This window comes from Mandrillus leucophaeus, unplaced genomic scaffold, assembly GCF_000951045.1.
Source record: "Mandrillus leucophaeus isolate KB7577 unplaced genomic scaffold, Mleu.le_1.0 Scaffold3, whole genome shotgun sequence".
Taxonomy (NCBI): domain Eukaryota; kingdom Metazoa; phylum Chordata; class Mammalia; order Primates; family Cercopithecidae; genus Mandrillus; species Mandrillus leucophaeus.
Window position 1 is genome coordinate 10,970,798 of NW_012103142.1, and position 16,923 is coordinate 10,987,720.

The window sequence follows — 16,923 nt, forward strand, 5'->3', positions numbered from 1 at the left end:
TGGGTGTGGAAGAGTCAGACGCATGTGTATGGCTGGTTGACTTTGGGTGTGGGAGAGTCAGACGCATGTGTATGGCTGGTTGACTTTGGGTGTGGGAGATCCTGCAATTACTCAGAGTCATGCTCCACCATGCAAAATCCCCATGCCTCTGTGGAGCACACTCCTGGAGGACTTCTGGGCTGGTAGCATCAAGCTCCTCACTCAACCAGTCTTTCTATCTCACCCTTGTCCTGAGACATCTGAAGGATGGCATTTTCTTTCACCATGTTGGCCAAGCTCAAACTCCTGATCTCGTGACCCGCCCTCCTTGGCCTCCCAAAGTGCTGGGATTGCAGGCGTGAGTCACCGCGCCCGGCCAGATGGCATTTTCTTTAATGAGAGAGAGAAGTTGATTGACAGAATCGAACAGTGATGTGTGGCAGATTCTGGGGCCTATATGGGTCCTGGGGGTGTTTTTCCTAAACCAGGAGTTCTAGCTCCTGAGAGATGGGGAGTTGAGTGGCCCAGATGGATCCTTGGATTGAAGCAGCCAAAATTACTTAGAGTGGGAGTGCCTAGGAAAAACTTCCTGCTGCTCTCTGCTCTGTGTAACAATTGTGTTTACACATATGTATGTGTATACACGCACACATAGACACACATGGGCCGGCTGGGCCCGAGCCCAGAGAGCAGCACGAAGGGTGGGCACCAGACCAGATGCTGGCGGGGGTGGGGGTGGAGGGCAGGCGCAGGAGACGCAGGCAAAGTGAGTGTCTGCATATAGATGGCTGTTAGGGAGCCAAGGAAATGGCTTGGAAGATGTCCTTATTGGGTGTTTGCAGCTCCGGCTTTGTTGGGGTCGGCGCCTGGTGTCGGCAGATGGCCCTGGCTGCCTGTCGTTGCTGAGGGCTTCTTGCCTGCTGAGCCCGGTGCGGCAGGATCCTACCAGGGAAGCAGCACCCTCTGTGTTTTGTGCCATGTGTGGGCTTTGCGAATGTGAACCCGTTAGCCCTCACTTAGGCGGGATGGTGGGGCCACTGTCCTCATTTCACGGCAAAGAAGAAGCATGCAGAGGCCACAGTAAGGTAGCGTCACTAGTCAGCAGCAAAGTTGCACATGGAGCTGGCTGCCTCCAGGGTCACGTGGCCTGCATCTCCATGGGGGCTTGTGTGCAGTCGAGGGAGTTGCGTAGCATGGCCTGATGATGAAAGAGGAGGCAACCTTGGGAAGCCCAGGACCTTTCCCAGACCACAGTTCTGGGGGCATACTCAGGTCAGGGGAAGGGGACAGGAATGTGCTGGTGACTACATCACCTTGAGGCAGGTACCACCTCCATCCCGAAACGCCTGCCTTCTCTGTCATTGCTGTCCTCCATTTTTTGTTATCAGCAAAGCTTCTGACAAAGCAAAAGTAGAGTCCCTTACGTCCCAGCTCCTTTCTTGGAGTCTGACCTTTCTGCCAGGGCTCCTTTGTCTGCTTACCCAAAACAAAACAGCGGACCAAAGCCGGGGACAGTGTGGCTCATGCCCGTAAGCCCAGCACTTTGGAGGCCGAGGTGGGAGGATCGCTTGAGCTAAGGAGTTCAAGACCAGCCTGGGCAGCATGGCAAAACCCTGTGTCTATGAAAAACTAGCCACGCATGGTGGTGCACACCTGAGGTCCCAGCTACCTGGGAGGCTGAGGTGGGAGGATCGCTTGAGCCCTGTAGGTCAAGGCTGCAGTCAGCCGTGATTGCACCACTGTGTACCAGCCTGGGCAACAGAGTGAGACCCTATCTCAAAAATAGCCCAACAACAAACAGCAGACCAATGTCCCCTCCTGCAGGCTGGGCAGATGGCCAGGCTGGGCACACCACAGACTGTCTTCTGAGCAAACATGGGTGCCACAGCACTGGGCTAACCTGAATAAGGAGCCTCATGGTTGAGGTGCTTATAGCAGGGGCCAGGGGCTTCGAGCAGGCCTGGGAGCTGCATTTTCTACCTTTTGAAACATCTATGGGGCGGGGTGGCTCACACCTGTAATCCTAGCACTTTGGGAGGCCGAGGTGGGCGGATCACCTGAGGTTGGGAGTTGGAGACCAGCCTGACCAACATGGAGACACCCAGTCTCTACTAAAAATACAAAATTAGCTGGGCATGGTGGCGCATGCCTGTAATCCCAGCTAGTTGGGAGGCTGAGGCAGGAGAATCGCTTGAACCCAGGAAGCAGAGGTTGCCATGAGCTGAGATCATGCCAGTGTACTCCAGCCTGGGCAACAAGAATGAAAACTCTGTCCTTCTCCACCTCCCCCCCCAAAAAAAAGAAAAGAAAAAAGAAACATCTAAAGTCTATCCCAGCCAAGCACTAACCAGGACCTGCTGTGAGCTGACGTCAGGACAGAGGCCCCCTCGGGGCCGGCTTTGATGTTTCCCAGGCCCAGTCGTTGGGGCGCAGGGGGCTCTGAGTGGCAGTCTGGGAATGCAGCATCTTTCACCACAGCTATGGAGCAGTCCCAGCCCCAGGAGTGGGTGCTAGAGGCTGAGCTGGGGGTGGCCAAGGCTGAGCTGGGGTCTCTGAGTCACGCTGTCTCTCCTCCCAGCTTGGGTTTCTGTGGCAGGTGGTCTGTGGTTCCTGCAAACCCAGGTCCCCTTCCCCTCTATCCCACCCACCACCTGCTTATTCCCTTTAGACTTCTCTGCTGTGGCGGCTCCTCCCCCTCCAGGGTCTGGGAGTGGTCCTGGCACTTGGCAAATGGAGAGCTTTCTAGTCTTAGAAGTTGAGTCCTTGAGCAGGAAGGGTGATCATAAGAATATTAACAGTAGCTGCCGTTTACTGAAAGTGAACCCTTTGCAAGGCACTTCATGTGTTTCCAGGTTTACAACTCATGACAGCCTTGTGAGAGAGGCAGAGGAAGCTGAGACACAGTCTATGTTACTTGTTCAAGGTCAGACACACTGAATGTAACAGGTCAGGATCTGAGCTCCGCCTGTCTGATTCCAGCCCCTTAACTGCTCCTGCATGTGGGTGAGACTCCTGGCTCCCCACCATGTCTGCAGAAAATGAGCGGGGAAGGTGGGGGCTTGCCCACACTTCGAGGGCAGATGATCTCTCTTTGGTCTTTGACAAGGCTCCTGGAGTTCTGGGTCAAAGGTCCTAGGATTTTGGGCAGGGCGCCGTGACTCATGTCTGTAATCCCAGAACTTTAGGAGGCCAAGGTGGGTGGATCACTTGAGGTCAGGAGTTCAAGACTAGCCTGGCCAACATGGTGAAACCCTGTCTCCACAAAAAATACAAAAATTAGCAAGGCGTGGTGGCGCGTACCTGTAATCCCAGCTACTCGGGAGGCTAAGGCATGAGAATCACTAAATCCGGGAGGTGGAGGTTGCAGTGAGCCAAGATTGCGCCACTGCACTCCAGCCTGGGTGGCAGAGTAAGTAAGACTCCGTCTCAAAAAAAAAAAAAAAAAGGTCCTAGGATTTTGGTGAGTCACATTTGCAGAAGCCCACTGGGGACTCAGTCTGATTCCGCTCATCTGCGTCATGAGAGGTGCTCCAGAAGTACTCTGTGTATCAGTTCTTGCCCCATGCTTCCTTCGAGGTCACTTCAGTGCAGGCAGTGCTTGCTGGGTGCCTTTGTGTGCCTGGCATTGTCTGCAAGAGGTGTGTCCACTTCACTACCTGGCAGTGGGGAATGTGACTCCTCATTGTAGGATCAGATGCTTTGAGGGTTGTTTCTGAGTCTCTGGGTGGAGCTGGGAAGAGCACAGAGTTGGCTGCTCTGAGCTGCTTCCAGCTCCGTGACTGGGTTTTGTGTCAGGAGATGCGGGCTGGCACCTATGAGCTCGTTGGGAGATGGACCAACACCAGGGGCAGTCCCTCATCTGGACCCAGGATGGGGGATCCTGGAATTGTCTTGACCCTGACTTTATGAGGAGACTGATTCTCATGCCGTAAAGAACAGAACCCCATCTCCGGGGACTTGGATTAGTTTCCAGTGGTTTGGGAAGGGATGGAAAAGACCCCGTTAGTACCTTTCTGCACTTGCCCAGCCAGTTTGGCTCAAGGCAGAGCCTGCTGCTTCGTGTAGCAGTTCCAGGTGGCCCGTTTCTTCTTCTGGGGTGGGGGATCGGGGAGTCCTCTTCTGTGTTCAAGGCCCAAGTGGCTCCAGGCCTCTGCAAGGCGCCCACGCGGGCCAAGAACAAAGCCCAGTGTGTTGCTCCTGCCGCCGCCGTAACCATGCCACCCACCTGCCTGGCTCTGCCCTCCGCCTCCCTAAACCCATCTGCCATGCAGTGTAGGCTTCTTCCTCTTTCCTTTGTTCCCACTGACTGCGATTCCACCTTTGGTTGCAGGGACCCCGTGGCCAGAGCTGAACTATAATGGTACAGGAAGGGGAATGGCTTCAAGTGGAACTCTGGAACCACAGAGAAGCTGACCTTGCCCACAGCTGGATTCTTAGGGATAAAGAACAAGACATGGGGCTGGGTGCGGTGGCTCACACCTGTAATCCCAGCCCTTTGGGAGGCCAAGGCGGGCGGATCACGAGGTCAGGAGATTGAGACTATCCTGGCTAACACGGTGAAACCCTGTCTCTACTAAAAATACAAAAAATTAGCCATAGTGGCGGGTGTCTGCAGTCCCCGCTACTCGGGAGGCTGAGGCAGGAGAATGGCGTGAACCCGGGAGGCGGAGCTTGCAGTGAGCCAAGATCTCGCCACTGCACTCCAACCTGGCTGACAGAGCAAGACTTGGTCTCAAAAAAAAAAAAGAACAGGACACAGGATGGCTTGTCTTTGGCAGCAGCCCAGGTTTCTAGAGAATACTGGCTTCTCCAGTGATGGGGTGGGTTTTTTCAAAGAAGCATCTGGGGAACGTTGGGCTGCAGAGCATTTGTGGGTGAGATTCAAAGCATCCCGTCTATGGCCACCTCTGATGCTGGCACTGTTGAGGGGCGTGAAGCCATCTTTCCAGGGTGCTGTTTGGGTCATGATTTAACTTTACTAAACCTCCTGATTCTGGATTAGGGGAAAGTGACCTGCAATGTCCCTGGCTCCTCAGCCTGGCATCAAAACCTCCTGTGTTCTGATCCTGCAGGCCCAGGCTCTCTTTTGCTGGGAAGCCTCCCTGTGCAGCCAGCCCTCGGGGATCCCTTCTTCCTTCGTGCTCCAGAGTCACTACTGCCTGCCCACCCCATTCATTTGGCATTTATGTGACTGTAACTGTGTTCTGTGTGCCTTTCTAGTCTTGAGACCTTTTGAGGAGAGGCTACTGTGGCTCACGCCGGTAATCCTAGCACTTTGGGAAGCTGAGGCGGGCAGATCACCTCAGGTCAGGGGTTCGAGACCTGGCCAACATGGCGAAACCCTGTCTTTACTAAAAATACAAAAATTAGCTGGGTATGGTGGCTCATGCCTGTAATCCCAGCTACCCGGGAGACTGAGGCAGAAGAATCACTTGAACCCAGGAGGTGGAGGTTGCAGTGAGCTGAGATCGCCCCACCACATTCCAGCCTGGGTGACAAGCGCGAAAAAAGAGAAAGAAATCTCAAAAAGAAAAAGAAAAGTTTTTCAAGGGACTCTTGCAATTGTGGCATCATGATCCTTCACACCTGCACTTATTGGATGCCTCCTCCATCCTTATTGGATGCACAGGGTGGCCTGTGTTAGGACAGAGGCTAGCTCCCCCTGACCCTGCCTCTCCTCTGTCTGCATTTACAGGTACCCAGGCGGCCATCGTCTTCATCAAGCAGCCGTCCTCCCAGGATGCACTGCAGGGGCGCCGGGCGCTGCTTCGCTGTGAGGTGGAGGCTCCGGGCCTGGTACATGTGTACTGGCTGCTCGATGGGGCACCTGTCCAGGACACAGAACGGCGTTTCACCCAGGGCAGTAGCCTGAGCTTTGCAGCTGTGGACCGGCTGCAGGACTCTGGCACCTTCCAGTGTGTGGCTCGGGATGATGTCACTGGAGAAGAAGCCCACAGTGCCAATGCCTCCTTCAACATCAAATGTGAGAGCCAGGGGGGCTGTGCCCAGTCCCCTTGTCAGACCCTCAATGACTGAAGCCTAGGGGACCCCTCCCTTGCCTCAAGTTCTCCCATTTCCAGTTAAATGGGGCAGGCAGAATGCATTTATCATCAGCCCTTTTTGCTCATGTGGATAAGAGGGAATTAAAAGTTACATTTTTCCAAAAATTTTTTCCTTCAAGTCTGGGGCCCATTTATCTGCTGCATGCTTGTGCAAATGGAAAGGGTGGCTGAGCCCTTGGCCAAGTGTCAGACTTGATCTGCCAGGGACCAGGCAGGCACTTAGTATCTGGTACCTGTAGCCCCAGCCTCAGCCTCCAGGGCTTCCTTGTGTCTGTTGGCACAGAGCCTCGAGGTTCCACAGCTTCCTGCTTGTCCTCCTTGCCCTCTGCCTTCCCGCCCTTGCTCTGCTCTGCCCCTCACTGCAGCCATGGCCTCTGCTACAGGGATTGAGGCAGGTCCCGTGGTCCTGAAGCATCCAGCCTCAGAAGCTGAGATCCAGCCACAGACCCAGGTCACACTTCGTTGTCACATTGATGGGCACCCTCGGTAAGGAGTCAAGGAAGTGGGGATGGGAGAGGGTTATTCCGGACAGGGATGTCTCCCCAAATCCTGAACTCTATGCAGATGTTACCTCGCTCCATTCTGTGACCACTCCTTCCATCACCACAGTGTTCTTCACCCCGCCTCCCCCGAGATGTTGCCCTATACAGGCCCCTGGTGACCTGAAGAGTGGGCCACATTGTGTGTAGAGCTGAGAGATCTAATCTCAACTTGATTCTGTCCCTGAATCAGAATTACCGTGTGCCCTTATGCAAGTCCCTTTCCCTCCCCAGTCCCCATTTCTCCATGTATAAACTGAAAGGTCTAGCCCTGACTCTCTGATTCTGTATCCTCTCCACTGGCCACTGAGTACCCCTCCCCCGACTGCTGACTGTGTCTGCCCTGCAGGCCCACCTACCAATGGTTCCGAGATGGGACCCCCCTTTCTGATGGTCAGAGCAACAACACAGTCAGCAGCAAGGAGCGGAACCTGACGCTCCGGCCAGCTGGTCCTGAGCATAGTGGGCTCTATTCCTGCTGCGCCCACAATGCTTTTGGCCAGGCCTGCAGCAGCCAGAACTTCACCCTGAGCATTGCTGGTGAGCCTGGGGTGGGGGCGGAAGGGATGAGGTGAGTACAGGAGGGCCTCACCACCCAGCCTGCCTGCTCCCCCATCTTTCCCTCTCCAGATGAAAGCTTTGCCAGGGTGGTGCTGGCACCCCAGGACGTGATAGTAGCGAGGAATGAGGAAGCCATGTTCCATTGCCAGTTCTCAGCCCAGCCACCCCCGAGCCTGCAGTGGCTCTTTGAGGATGAGACTCCCATCACTAACCGCAGTCGGTAAGGCATCTGGCTGGGAGCGTTCCAGTATCATGTACCACACACATGCGTTCTCTAGAAGGGGGTGCGGTTCGTATCACAGACATCACAGATTTGTACATGTATTATTTCAAATTTCCAACAGACACAGTTGAATGTTTTGCTTTTATAAGATGAGTCTAACACAGGGAACAGTCTCTAGGAAGAGCTGTTTTCCAGTTTGCACAAAGGCCCTCTGAGCTAGTGGTGGTTCTACTTTTCTCTCCCCACTGCCCACATGGGTCGTCTGGGATGGAAGGGTAGAGACCCCAGGGATGAGAGAGACACAGGAGACTTGGTAATCAGGTGGTCACAATCTAGATAGCATGATCCAGTGTGGCAAAGACATCACACACACACACACACACACACACACACACACACTTTTTGGAGGAAGCAAACACCTCTAGAAGGTTCCAGCCCCACTGCAGGGACTTCTGTTCTTGCCTGGACCCTAGGAGAGCATAGAACACCTTTGTAGTATCGGGCATGACCATGGTTCTTGGGGGTGTGACTTCCTAGGCTAGGGACTTGGATGCCACTTGGCTTCAGCCTTGAGGACATCATCAGTAGCCTGCCTGGTATGGCTGAGGGATATCTGACTCTGGAGCTGGGTGCCCTATCAGCGTGGCCCTGCGGGATGGTGGCTCCCCTGTCTTGACAGTTGCACATGGTGGTTACTCTGTGTATTAGACCATTTTAATGCTGCTGATAAAGACATACCCAAGACTGGGCAATTTACAAAAGAAAGAGGTTTAATTGGACTTGCAGTTCCACATGGCTAGGCAAGCCTCACAATCTTGGCAGAAGGCAAGGAAGACCAAGTCACGTCTTACATGGATGGCAGCAGGCAAAGGAGAGAGAGCTTGTGCAGGGGAACGCCTCTTTTTAAAACCATCAGATCTCGTGAGACTTACTCACTATCATGAGAACAGCATGGGAAAGACTTACCCCATGATTCAATTACCTCCCACTGGGTCCCTCCCACAACACATGGGAATTATGGGAGCTACAATTTAAGATGAGATTTGAGTGGGAACACAGCCAAACCATAACACTCTGTCTCTCACCTGCATTGTCATTTGCCTCATCGCTTCCCGATCTGATCTCTTGTAGTTGGAACACACACCTGCACATACACCTGAGCAAGTGTATGCAGGCACACACACCAGTGTGGAGTATCAACTTCCTTCTCTCTGCCCTGTTCCTGGTCGATTCCTTACTACATTTCCGACTTTTGCAGGAAAGGGGTTCCCTTGCATTCCTTTCCAGAAGTAGGCCTATTGGCCACTTTCTCCAAATTGCACTCTCCCCTCTGCAGCCCCCCACACCTTCGCAGAGCCACAGTATTTGCCAACGGGTCTCTGCTGCTGACCCAGGTCCGGCCACGCAATGCAGGGGTCTACCGCTGCATCGGCCAGGGGCAGAGGGGCCCACCTGTCATCCTGGAGGCCACACTTCATCTAGCAGGTGAGTCTCTGGGTCTGGGGTGCTGACATGGGGACTGCCTTTAACATTTTTGGCACATAGAGATTTAGGCTCCTGTTTTTACTTAGCAGCTTGGAGGGCAGGGGAAGAAGCGGATGCTGGGGGTAGGAGGAGGAGATGCAGAGGGCTTCAGGGGAGGGTTTGGCTGGAAAAGGGCCTAGGCTTGCTGTGGGAGAACATCATGTACCCTGAGACCCACAGTAATCGGGCCATTCCTCCCACTTATATCCTTGCAGAGATTGAAGACATGCCTCTATTTGAGCCACGGGTGTTTACAGCGGGCAGCGAGGAGCGTGTTACCTGCCTTCCCCCCAAGGGTCTGCCAGAGCCCAGTGTGTGGTGGGAGCACGCAGGAGTCCGACTGCCCACCCATGGCAGGGTCTACCAGAAGGGCCACGAACTGGTGTTGGCCAGTATTGCTGAAAGTGATGCTGGTGTCTACACCTGCCACGCGGCCAACCTGGCTGGTCAGCGGAGACAGGACGTCAACATCACTGTGGCCAGTGAGCACCTTTGCTCTGAAGGTCAAGGAGAGGTGGAGGGGAACGCAGGTCTGGGTGTGATGGACAGAGGCTTCCCTGGTGCTCACCTGAGGCCCTCTCAGTTCTGGGCCCTGCAGGCTTGGAAATCAGTTCACTACTGGGAGTCGGAGTAGACAGTAGAGAGCCAGGCACAAGGGTTAGGGTGGGTGCACCGGAGGAAATAGTGACAGTCCTCACAGGAAAACGGTCCTCTGGGTGCAGAGGAAAGAGCAATGGACTAGGAGTCTAGAGACCTGGGTCCCACTATGCTCCCAACGCACAGAGTGACGATGGTAGCAAATCACCCACCTTACTTGGGTTCAGTCTCCTCATCCATAAAATGGAGCCAGTAATCTACCTACCCCACAAGGTGGTTGAAAAGGCCAAATGAAGTAGATGAAAATGATTTTTCTTTTTCTTTTTCTTTTTTGGGAGGTAATGTTGGACAAAATTATAGGTGATTTTAAATTTGTTTAAGTTTGTTATGCTTTCCAAATTTCTTTAGTAAACATATTACTTATGAAAAAAAGGGGGAGAAAAGCAAGAAATATGAATGAAAGTATACATGATAAACCGTTTATATCTGGCTGGGCGTGGTGGCTCATGCTTGTAATCCCAGCACTTTCGGAGGCCGAGGTGGGTGGATCACAAGGTCGGGAGTTTGAGACCAGCCTGACCAACATGGTGAAACCCCATCTCTACTAAAATTACAAAAATTAGCCAGGCGTGGTGGTGCGTGCCTGTAATCCCAGCTACTCAGGAGGCTGAGGGGGGAGAATCACTTGGACCCAGAAGGCAGAGGTTGCAGTGAGCCGAGATTGCGCCACTGCACTCCAGCCTGGGCGACAGAGTGAGATTCCATCTCAAAACAAAACAAACAAAAAAACCCCTTATATCCTTGCTACCGGCATAGGGATTTGTTTACTTATTTATTTATGCCACGCCTTGTTCCAAACCTTTTGTGGTAGTTTAAAAGGATACACAATAAAAATTACAATATGCACACAGAGACAGACATACGTACAAACTATTTTACAATCTGCTTCTTCCACTTACCTTTATATTACTATTATCTTTCTGAGTGGGTAACTTTGCAAAAAGATTTGAATATGAAAGTGGCTTTGTAAATGTGAAGTTATGATGCTAGTGTTCCCATTAGGATACTGAAATCTTAGAAGACATGCGCCCATGCTCAGGCAGTGATTTGGGTGGGAATCACAGCACACGTGTAACAGGTGCTCAGGACACTCACAGTGCAGGTGCAAAGGCAAGATGCACAGTCAAGCCTTCCTCCAGTTGAGGTTTGAGAATCACCTGCTTTCATTAGGGATACTTTTTCTTTTTTTTTCTTTTCTTATTTGAGAGGGAGTCTCGCTCGCTCTGTCCTCCAGGCTGGAATGTAGTGGCGTGATCTTGGCTCACTGCAACCTCTGCCTCCCAGGTTCAAGCGATTCTCATGCCTCAGCCTCCCAAGTAGCTGGGTTTAAAGGTGTGTGCCACAACACCTGGCTAATTTTTGTATTTTTAGTAGAGGCAGTGTTTTGCCATGTTGGCCAGGCTGGTCTCAAACTCCTGACCTCAAGTGATCCACCTGCCTTGGCCTCCCAAAGTGCTGGGATTACAGGCGTGAGCTGCTGCGCCTGGCCTCGTTAGGGATACTTTTTAAAATACAGGCCAGGTGCAGTGGTTCACACCTATAATCCCAGACTTTGGGAGGCTGAGATGGGAAGATCTCTTGAGCCCAGAAGTTTGAGACCAGGCTGGACAAGATAGTGAGACCTTGTGTCTACAGAAATTTAAAAACTTAGCTAGGTATGATGGTACACACCTATAGTCCCAACTATGTGGGAGGCTGGGGCTGGAGGATGAGCTCGCGAGTTGGAGATTCCAGTAAGCTATGATCACAGTACTGTACTGGAGTCTGGATGACAGGAAGACTGTCTCCAAAAAAATGTCTAGGACATTGCTGGAGCCTTGAAAAAAAAGAAAAACATGCAGAATTCAGGGCCCCACTCCACAGCTCCCAACCCAGACTCTAGGGGTGGGACCCAGGCAGATGTGTATTTAACAAGTGCTCTGGGTGATACTTCATATGTGCTCAAGTTTGGGAACTACTGGCTTTAATCAGTCATTCCACAGATGCTAACTGAAGCTGACACTGACTGAGCCACACCAGTGTCCCTTGCTATGCTCTGAGAAGGAGGTCTGTGGCATTTGAGAGTGTGTGATGCAAACAGGGCCAGATCAGGTGCTGGGTGTTAGAGGGTAGAGCCCAGAGGATGGAGAACTCTGGGAATGCAGTCAGTCAATAGAGATTTGTCGAGCACTTTCCTTGTGCTAGATCTGTTCCCAGTACTGGATGCAACTGTGAACAAAGCAGGCAGAAGCCCCTCTCCTTGTGGAGTTCATATTCTGGTAGGGGTGACAAAGCCAGTAAGAAAAACTATCAAATGAACAAATATAATTTTAGCTGCCAGCAGAAGAAGGGAGAAAAATAAAATAGGGCAAGTGATAGAGAAAGGGCAGGGCCAGAGGGAGTTTAGGGAAGACTTGTGTAAAAGGTGCATTTGAGCTGGTATTTAAATTAAGAAGGGAGCCAGCCATGTGATAGGCCCTGAGATGGAGATGGCCTTGTATGTTGGAGGAACAGTAGTCGCCTGTGTGGCTTGAGTTGAATAAACGATGGTGAGAGGGGTTGAAGTTGCCTGAGAGGTGGAAACTGGATTACCTAGGTCTTGTAAAAACCTAGTAAGGACTTTGGCTTCGGCATCAGTTATCCATTGCTACATAGCAAACCACTTCAAAATGTGGTGGCACTTTGGGAGGCCAAGGCGGGTGGGTTACTTGAGGTCAGGAGTTTGAGACCAGCCTGGCCAACATGGTGAGACCCCCGTCTCTACTAAAAATACAAAAATGGTTGGGCGCAGTGGCTCACGCCTTGTATTCCCAGCACTTTGGGAGGCCAGGGCGGATGGATCACAAGGTCAGGAATTTGAGACCAGCCTGAGCAACATGATGAAAACCCATCTCTACTAAAAATACAAAAATTAGCCGGACGTGGTGGAGGTGGAGGTTGCAGTGAGCCGAGATCGCGCCACTGCACTCCAGCCTGGGCGACAGAGGGAGACTCTGTCTCAAAATAAAATAAGAAATAAAAAACCTCACAAAAATTAGCCAGGCGTGGTGGCACATGCCTGTAATCCCAGCTACTTGGGAGACTGAGGCAGGAGAATCGCTTGAACCCAGCTGATGGAGGTTGTAGTGAGCCGAGATCGCACCACTGCACTCCAGCCTGGGCGACAGAGCGAGACTCTGTCTCAAACAAAACCAAAACCATAGTGACTTGAAACAACAAACAACAGCCATTGACATGCTTATGATTCTGTGGACAGGTTCAGGTGGACCTGCTCGTCCACCTGGTGTGCTATCAGCTGGGTGTACACATGTTTTGTGGTGAGCTGGCTGGTCCCTGGTGGCCTCACTCACCTGTCTGGCAGTTGACAGGGGGTATTGACCAGGGTGCCTTAGTTCTCCTCCACATGGCATCTCCTGTAGGCTAGCCCAGGCTTCCTCACCTGGTGGCTGGGTTCCGAGAGGGCAAAAGTGGAAGCTGCAACACTACCACTGTGTTCTGTTGGACAAGGGGAGTCACAAGTCACCCAGATTCCAGGGACTAGAAAAATATACTATGACCTAGTGCAGTGGTTCGCGCTGCAATCCCAGTACTTTAGGAGGTGAAGATGGAAGGATTGCTTGAGCCTAGGAGTTTGAGACCAGCCTGGGCAACATGGCCCAGACCCTGTCTCTACTAAAAAAAAAAAATTAGCTGGGCATGGTGGTACGCACCAGTGGTCCTAGCCACTTGGGAGGCTGAGGTGAGAGGGTTGCTGGAACCTGGGAGGCTGAGGCCACATTGAGCCATAATGGCATGACCGCACTCCAGCCTGGGTAATGGGTGAGACCCTGTCTCACACACACACAAATAAATAAACTCCACCTCTTGATGGGAAAGTGTCAACATCACATTGCAAAGAGATGAAATGGATGGGAGAATTGTTTATAACTATCATTGCAAACAGCCTACCACACCACATTGGATGGGAAGACCTTGCAGGGTTTTGAGTGGAAGACTGATTTTTCAGAAGATCACTCTGGCTGTTTTGAGACTAGAATGTTAGGACCAAGAGTATAAACAAGGAGACCCATTAGTAGATGACTGTAATAGTCTAGGGGAGATACTGAAAGGAGCTTGAACAGAGGCAGTAGTGGTGGGAGTGAGGTGGTCAAATTCAGGATATATTTAGGAGCCCCAGTAGATAGGGTTTGTGTAGAATGAGTGTGATGGGGGTGGGGTATAGAGAGAAGACAAGGCTAGCTTTTTGACTTTCTTAATTGACTGGATAGTTCTATTGACTGAGATAGGGAAAATGAGTGAGCAGGTTTTGGGGGAAGTCAGGTGCTCCCTTTAGCGCACATAAAGTTTTGAGATGCCTGTTGGATATCCAGTTGGAAATGCCAGTAGGCAATTGGATTTACAGGAATCAGGATGTAGTTTTGGGAACCAACCATTCATATTGTATTGAAGGTTGTGGACTGGATGAGTGAATGTGACTAAAACAGAACAGATTTCTGAGGACTGCGCCTTGGCATTTTATGGTGTAATAAGAAGAACAAGGGGCCAGGCGTGGTGGCTTACGCCTGTAATCCCAGCACTTTGGGAGGCCGAGATAGGTGGATCGCGAGGTCAGGAGACGGAGACCATCCTGGCTAACACGGTGAAACCCCGTCTATAAAAATACAAAAAATTAGCCGGGTGTGGTGGTAGGCTCCTGTAGTCCCAGCTACTTGGGAGGCTGAGGCAGGAAAATGGCGTGAACCCGGGAGGCGGAGTTTGCAGTGAGCCAAGATCGTGCCACTGCACTCCAGCCTGGGTGACGGAGCGAGACTGTCTCAAAAAAAAAAAAAAAAAGGAAGAATATGAATTTTGGAGTCACATAGACGAGAATTTTAAATTCTATCACTATTGGGTATTAGCACATCACCGTTACTGCTACTTCTTTTTTTTTTTTTTTTTAAATTTGAGACGGAGTCTCACTCTTCTGCCCAGACTGGAGTGCAGTGGCGTGATCTCAGTTCACTATGTTGTTCAGGCTGGTTTTGAACTCCTGACCTCAAATGATCTGCCCGCCTTTGCCTCCCAAAGTGCTGGGATTACAGGCGTGAGCCACTGTACCCAGCCACTATTACTTCTTTGAACATCTGTTTTCTTAGCTGTAAAATGGGTGTTGGAATACATATCTTGGGGTTTTTTTTGTTTTTTTAGAGATGGGGGTCTCACTCTGTTGCCCAGGCTAGAGTGCAGTGTCTCATAGCAACCCTCCCGCCTCGGCCTCCCAAAGTGCTGGGATTACAGGTGTGAGCCACCGTTCCCTGCCTACCATGGGGATTTATAACTAAGATAATGTTAACTAAGTTAATTAATGTGACAATTAACTAAGATAATGTTCAAAAGACGTTGGTGGCCAGACGTGGTGGCTCACACCTATAATCTTAGCACTTTGGGAGGCCAAGGAGGGAGGACTGCTTGAGACCAGGAGTTTGAGACCAGCCTGGGCAACATAGCAAGACCTCATCACTACAAAAAATACAAAAATTAGCCAAGTATTGTGGTGCATACCTGTGGTCCCAGCTATTTGGGAGGCTGAGGTGGGAAAATCACTTGAGCTTATGAGTTCGAGACTGTAGTGAGCCATAACTGTGTCACTGTACTCCAGTCTGGGTGACAGAGTGAGAACTTGTCTTAAAAGAAAAAAACAAAAAAAAATGGTGCTGGCACCTGGGTCTTCCTTAAAGGGAAACTCCTGCCATCTGAGTAGCATGGGGCTTCTGAACTCGGGGCCTAGAATGGTAGTAGAATTTCTTGGAGTTGGGTCCTTTGGTTTTGGAGACCTGTGAAGCAGTCTTCACTGTTTCCTTCCTGTCCGTCTAGCTGTGCCCACCTGGCTGAAGAAGCCCCAAGACAGCCAGCTGGAGGAGGGCAAACCCGGCTACTTGCATTGCCTGACCCAGGCCACACCAAAACCCACAGTTGTCTGGTACAGAAACCAGATGCTCATCTCAGAGGTGAGAAAGAAGAATGTTACTATTGGATGGGCGGGGCCTTCCCTCCACCTGCCCTCTTCTGTGCTCACCTCCATAGCACTCTTTCCCTGGAGGCAGCCTCTAGGGACAGGTGGATGTGGGTTCAGGCTCTGAGGCCTTTCACCTGTGCTGCAGGACTCACGGTTCGAGGTCTTCAAGAATGGGACCTTGCGCATCAACAACGTGGAGGTGTACGATGGGACATGGTACCGTTGTGTGAGCAGCACCCCAGCTGGCAGCATCGAGGCGCAAGCCCGTGTCCAAGTGCTGGGTGAGCCAGCATGTCTTGGGGGAGCACCCTTCCCGGCTAGGCAGGAGAAGAAAGGGGAGGGAGCAGCAGGCCTGGTCACAGCCTCTCCAGCGGCCCCAATTCCTCCTCTTTCCACTCACCCTCTGCTGAAACAGAAAAGCTCAAGTTCACACCACCACCCCAGCCGCAGCAGTGCATGGAGTTTGACAAGGAGGCCACGGTGCCCTGCTCAGCCACAGGCCGAGAGAAGCCCACTATTAAGTGGGAACGGACAGGTGGGTATAGTGCCAGCATAGGGTGGGGGCAGGCAGGGCAGTCCACTGATCAGATGCATACCTGAGGGCCCCGCACCGTGCCCAGAAATGTGGAGACTAGACAAGCAATGCAGGGCTGATGTATAGTTGAGTTAGGAAGGAAAAAGCCAGACACAGAAGAGGTCAAATTACAGCCTTGGACAACATGGAAGACGACTCAAGGCAACAAGTGATGGGATTGGTCCAGACAATGCTATAAAGTCCTCCCTTCTCCCTTTCCAAAATCGTTTATCTTTTCCAACATAAAAATTACATGGAGGCCGAGCACAGTGGCTCACGCCTGTAATCCCAACACTTTGGGAAGCCGAGGTGGGTGGCTCACTTGAGGCCAGGAGTTTGAGGTCAGCCTCAAACTGGTTTCAAACATGGTGAAACCGCATCTTTACTAAAAATGCAGAAGTTAGCCAGGTGTGGTGGCACATGCTTGCAATCCCAGCTACTCAGGAGGCTGAAGCAGGCAGAGGCTGCAGTGGGCCGAGATCATGCCACTGCACTAGAGTCTGGGTGACAGAGTGAGACTCTGACTCAAAAAAAGAAAAATTACATGGGCTCCTTTAGAAAATACTGGGAGAGGCTGGGCGCGGTGGCTCAAGCCTGTAATCCCAGCACTTTGGGAGGCTGAGGTGGGTGGATCACGAGGTCAGGAGATGGAGACCATCCTGGCAAACACAGTGAAACCTCGTCTCTATTAAAAATACAAAAAATTAGCCGGACGTGGTGGCGGGCGCCTGTAGTCCCAGCTACTTGGGAGGCTGAGGGAGGAGAATGGCGTGAACCCGGGAGGCGGAGCTTGCGGTGAGCCGAGATCGCGCCACTGCACTCTAGCCTGG

The 16,923-nt window shown here is 51.8% G+C and overlaps 1 protein-coding gene across 4 annotated transcripts in view; it reads left to right on the plus strand.

The window, feature by feature from the left end:
* Positions 1-16,923, plus strand: part of PTK7 (protein tyrosine kinase 7 (inactive)) — a 97,253-nt gene that overhangs the window by 55,328 nt on the left and 25,002 nt on the right. For 2 of the 4 annotated variants that reach the window (XM_011986761.1, XM_011986763.1), the window contains exons 2-10: positions 5,675-5,962; positions 6,425-6,527; positions 6,930-7,120; positions 7,211-7,361; positions 8,701-8,849; positions 9,104-9,370; positions 15,378-15,511; positions 15,665-15,800; positions 15,935-16,054. In XM_011986761.1, coding sequence (XP_011842151.1) covers positions 5,675-5,962; positions 6,425-6,527; positions 6,930-7,120; positions 7,211-7,361; positions 8,701-8,849; positions 9,104-9,370; positions 15,378-15,511; positions 15,665-15,800; positions 15,935-16,054 — 1,539 coding nt within the window. The remainder of the gene's footprint in view (positions 1-5,674; positions 5,963-6,424; positions 6,528-6,929; positions 7,121-7,210; positions 7,362-8,700; positions 8,850-9,103; positions 9,371-15,377; positions 15,512-15,664; positions 15,801-15,934; positions 16,055-16,923) is intronic. The other 2 variants (XM_011986762.1, XM_011986764.1) reach the window with 2 other exon arrangements.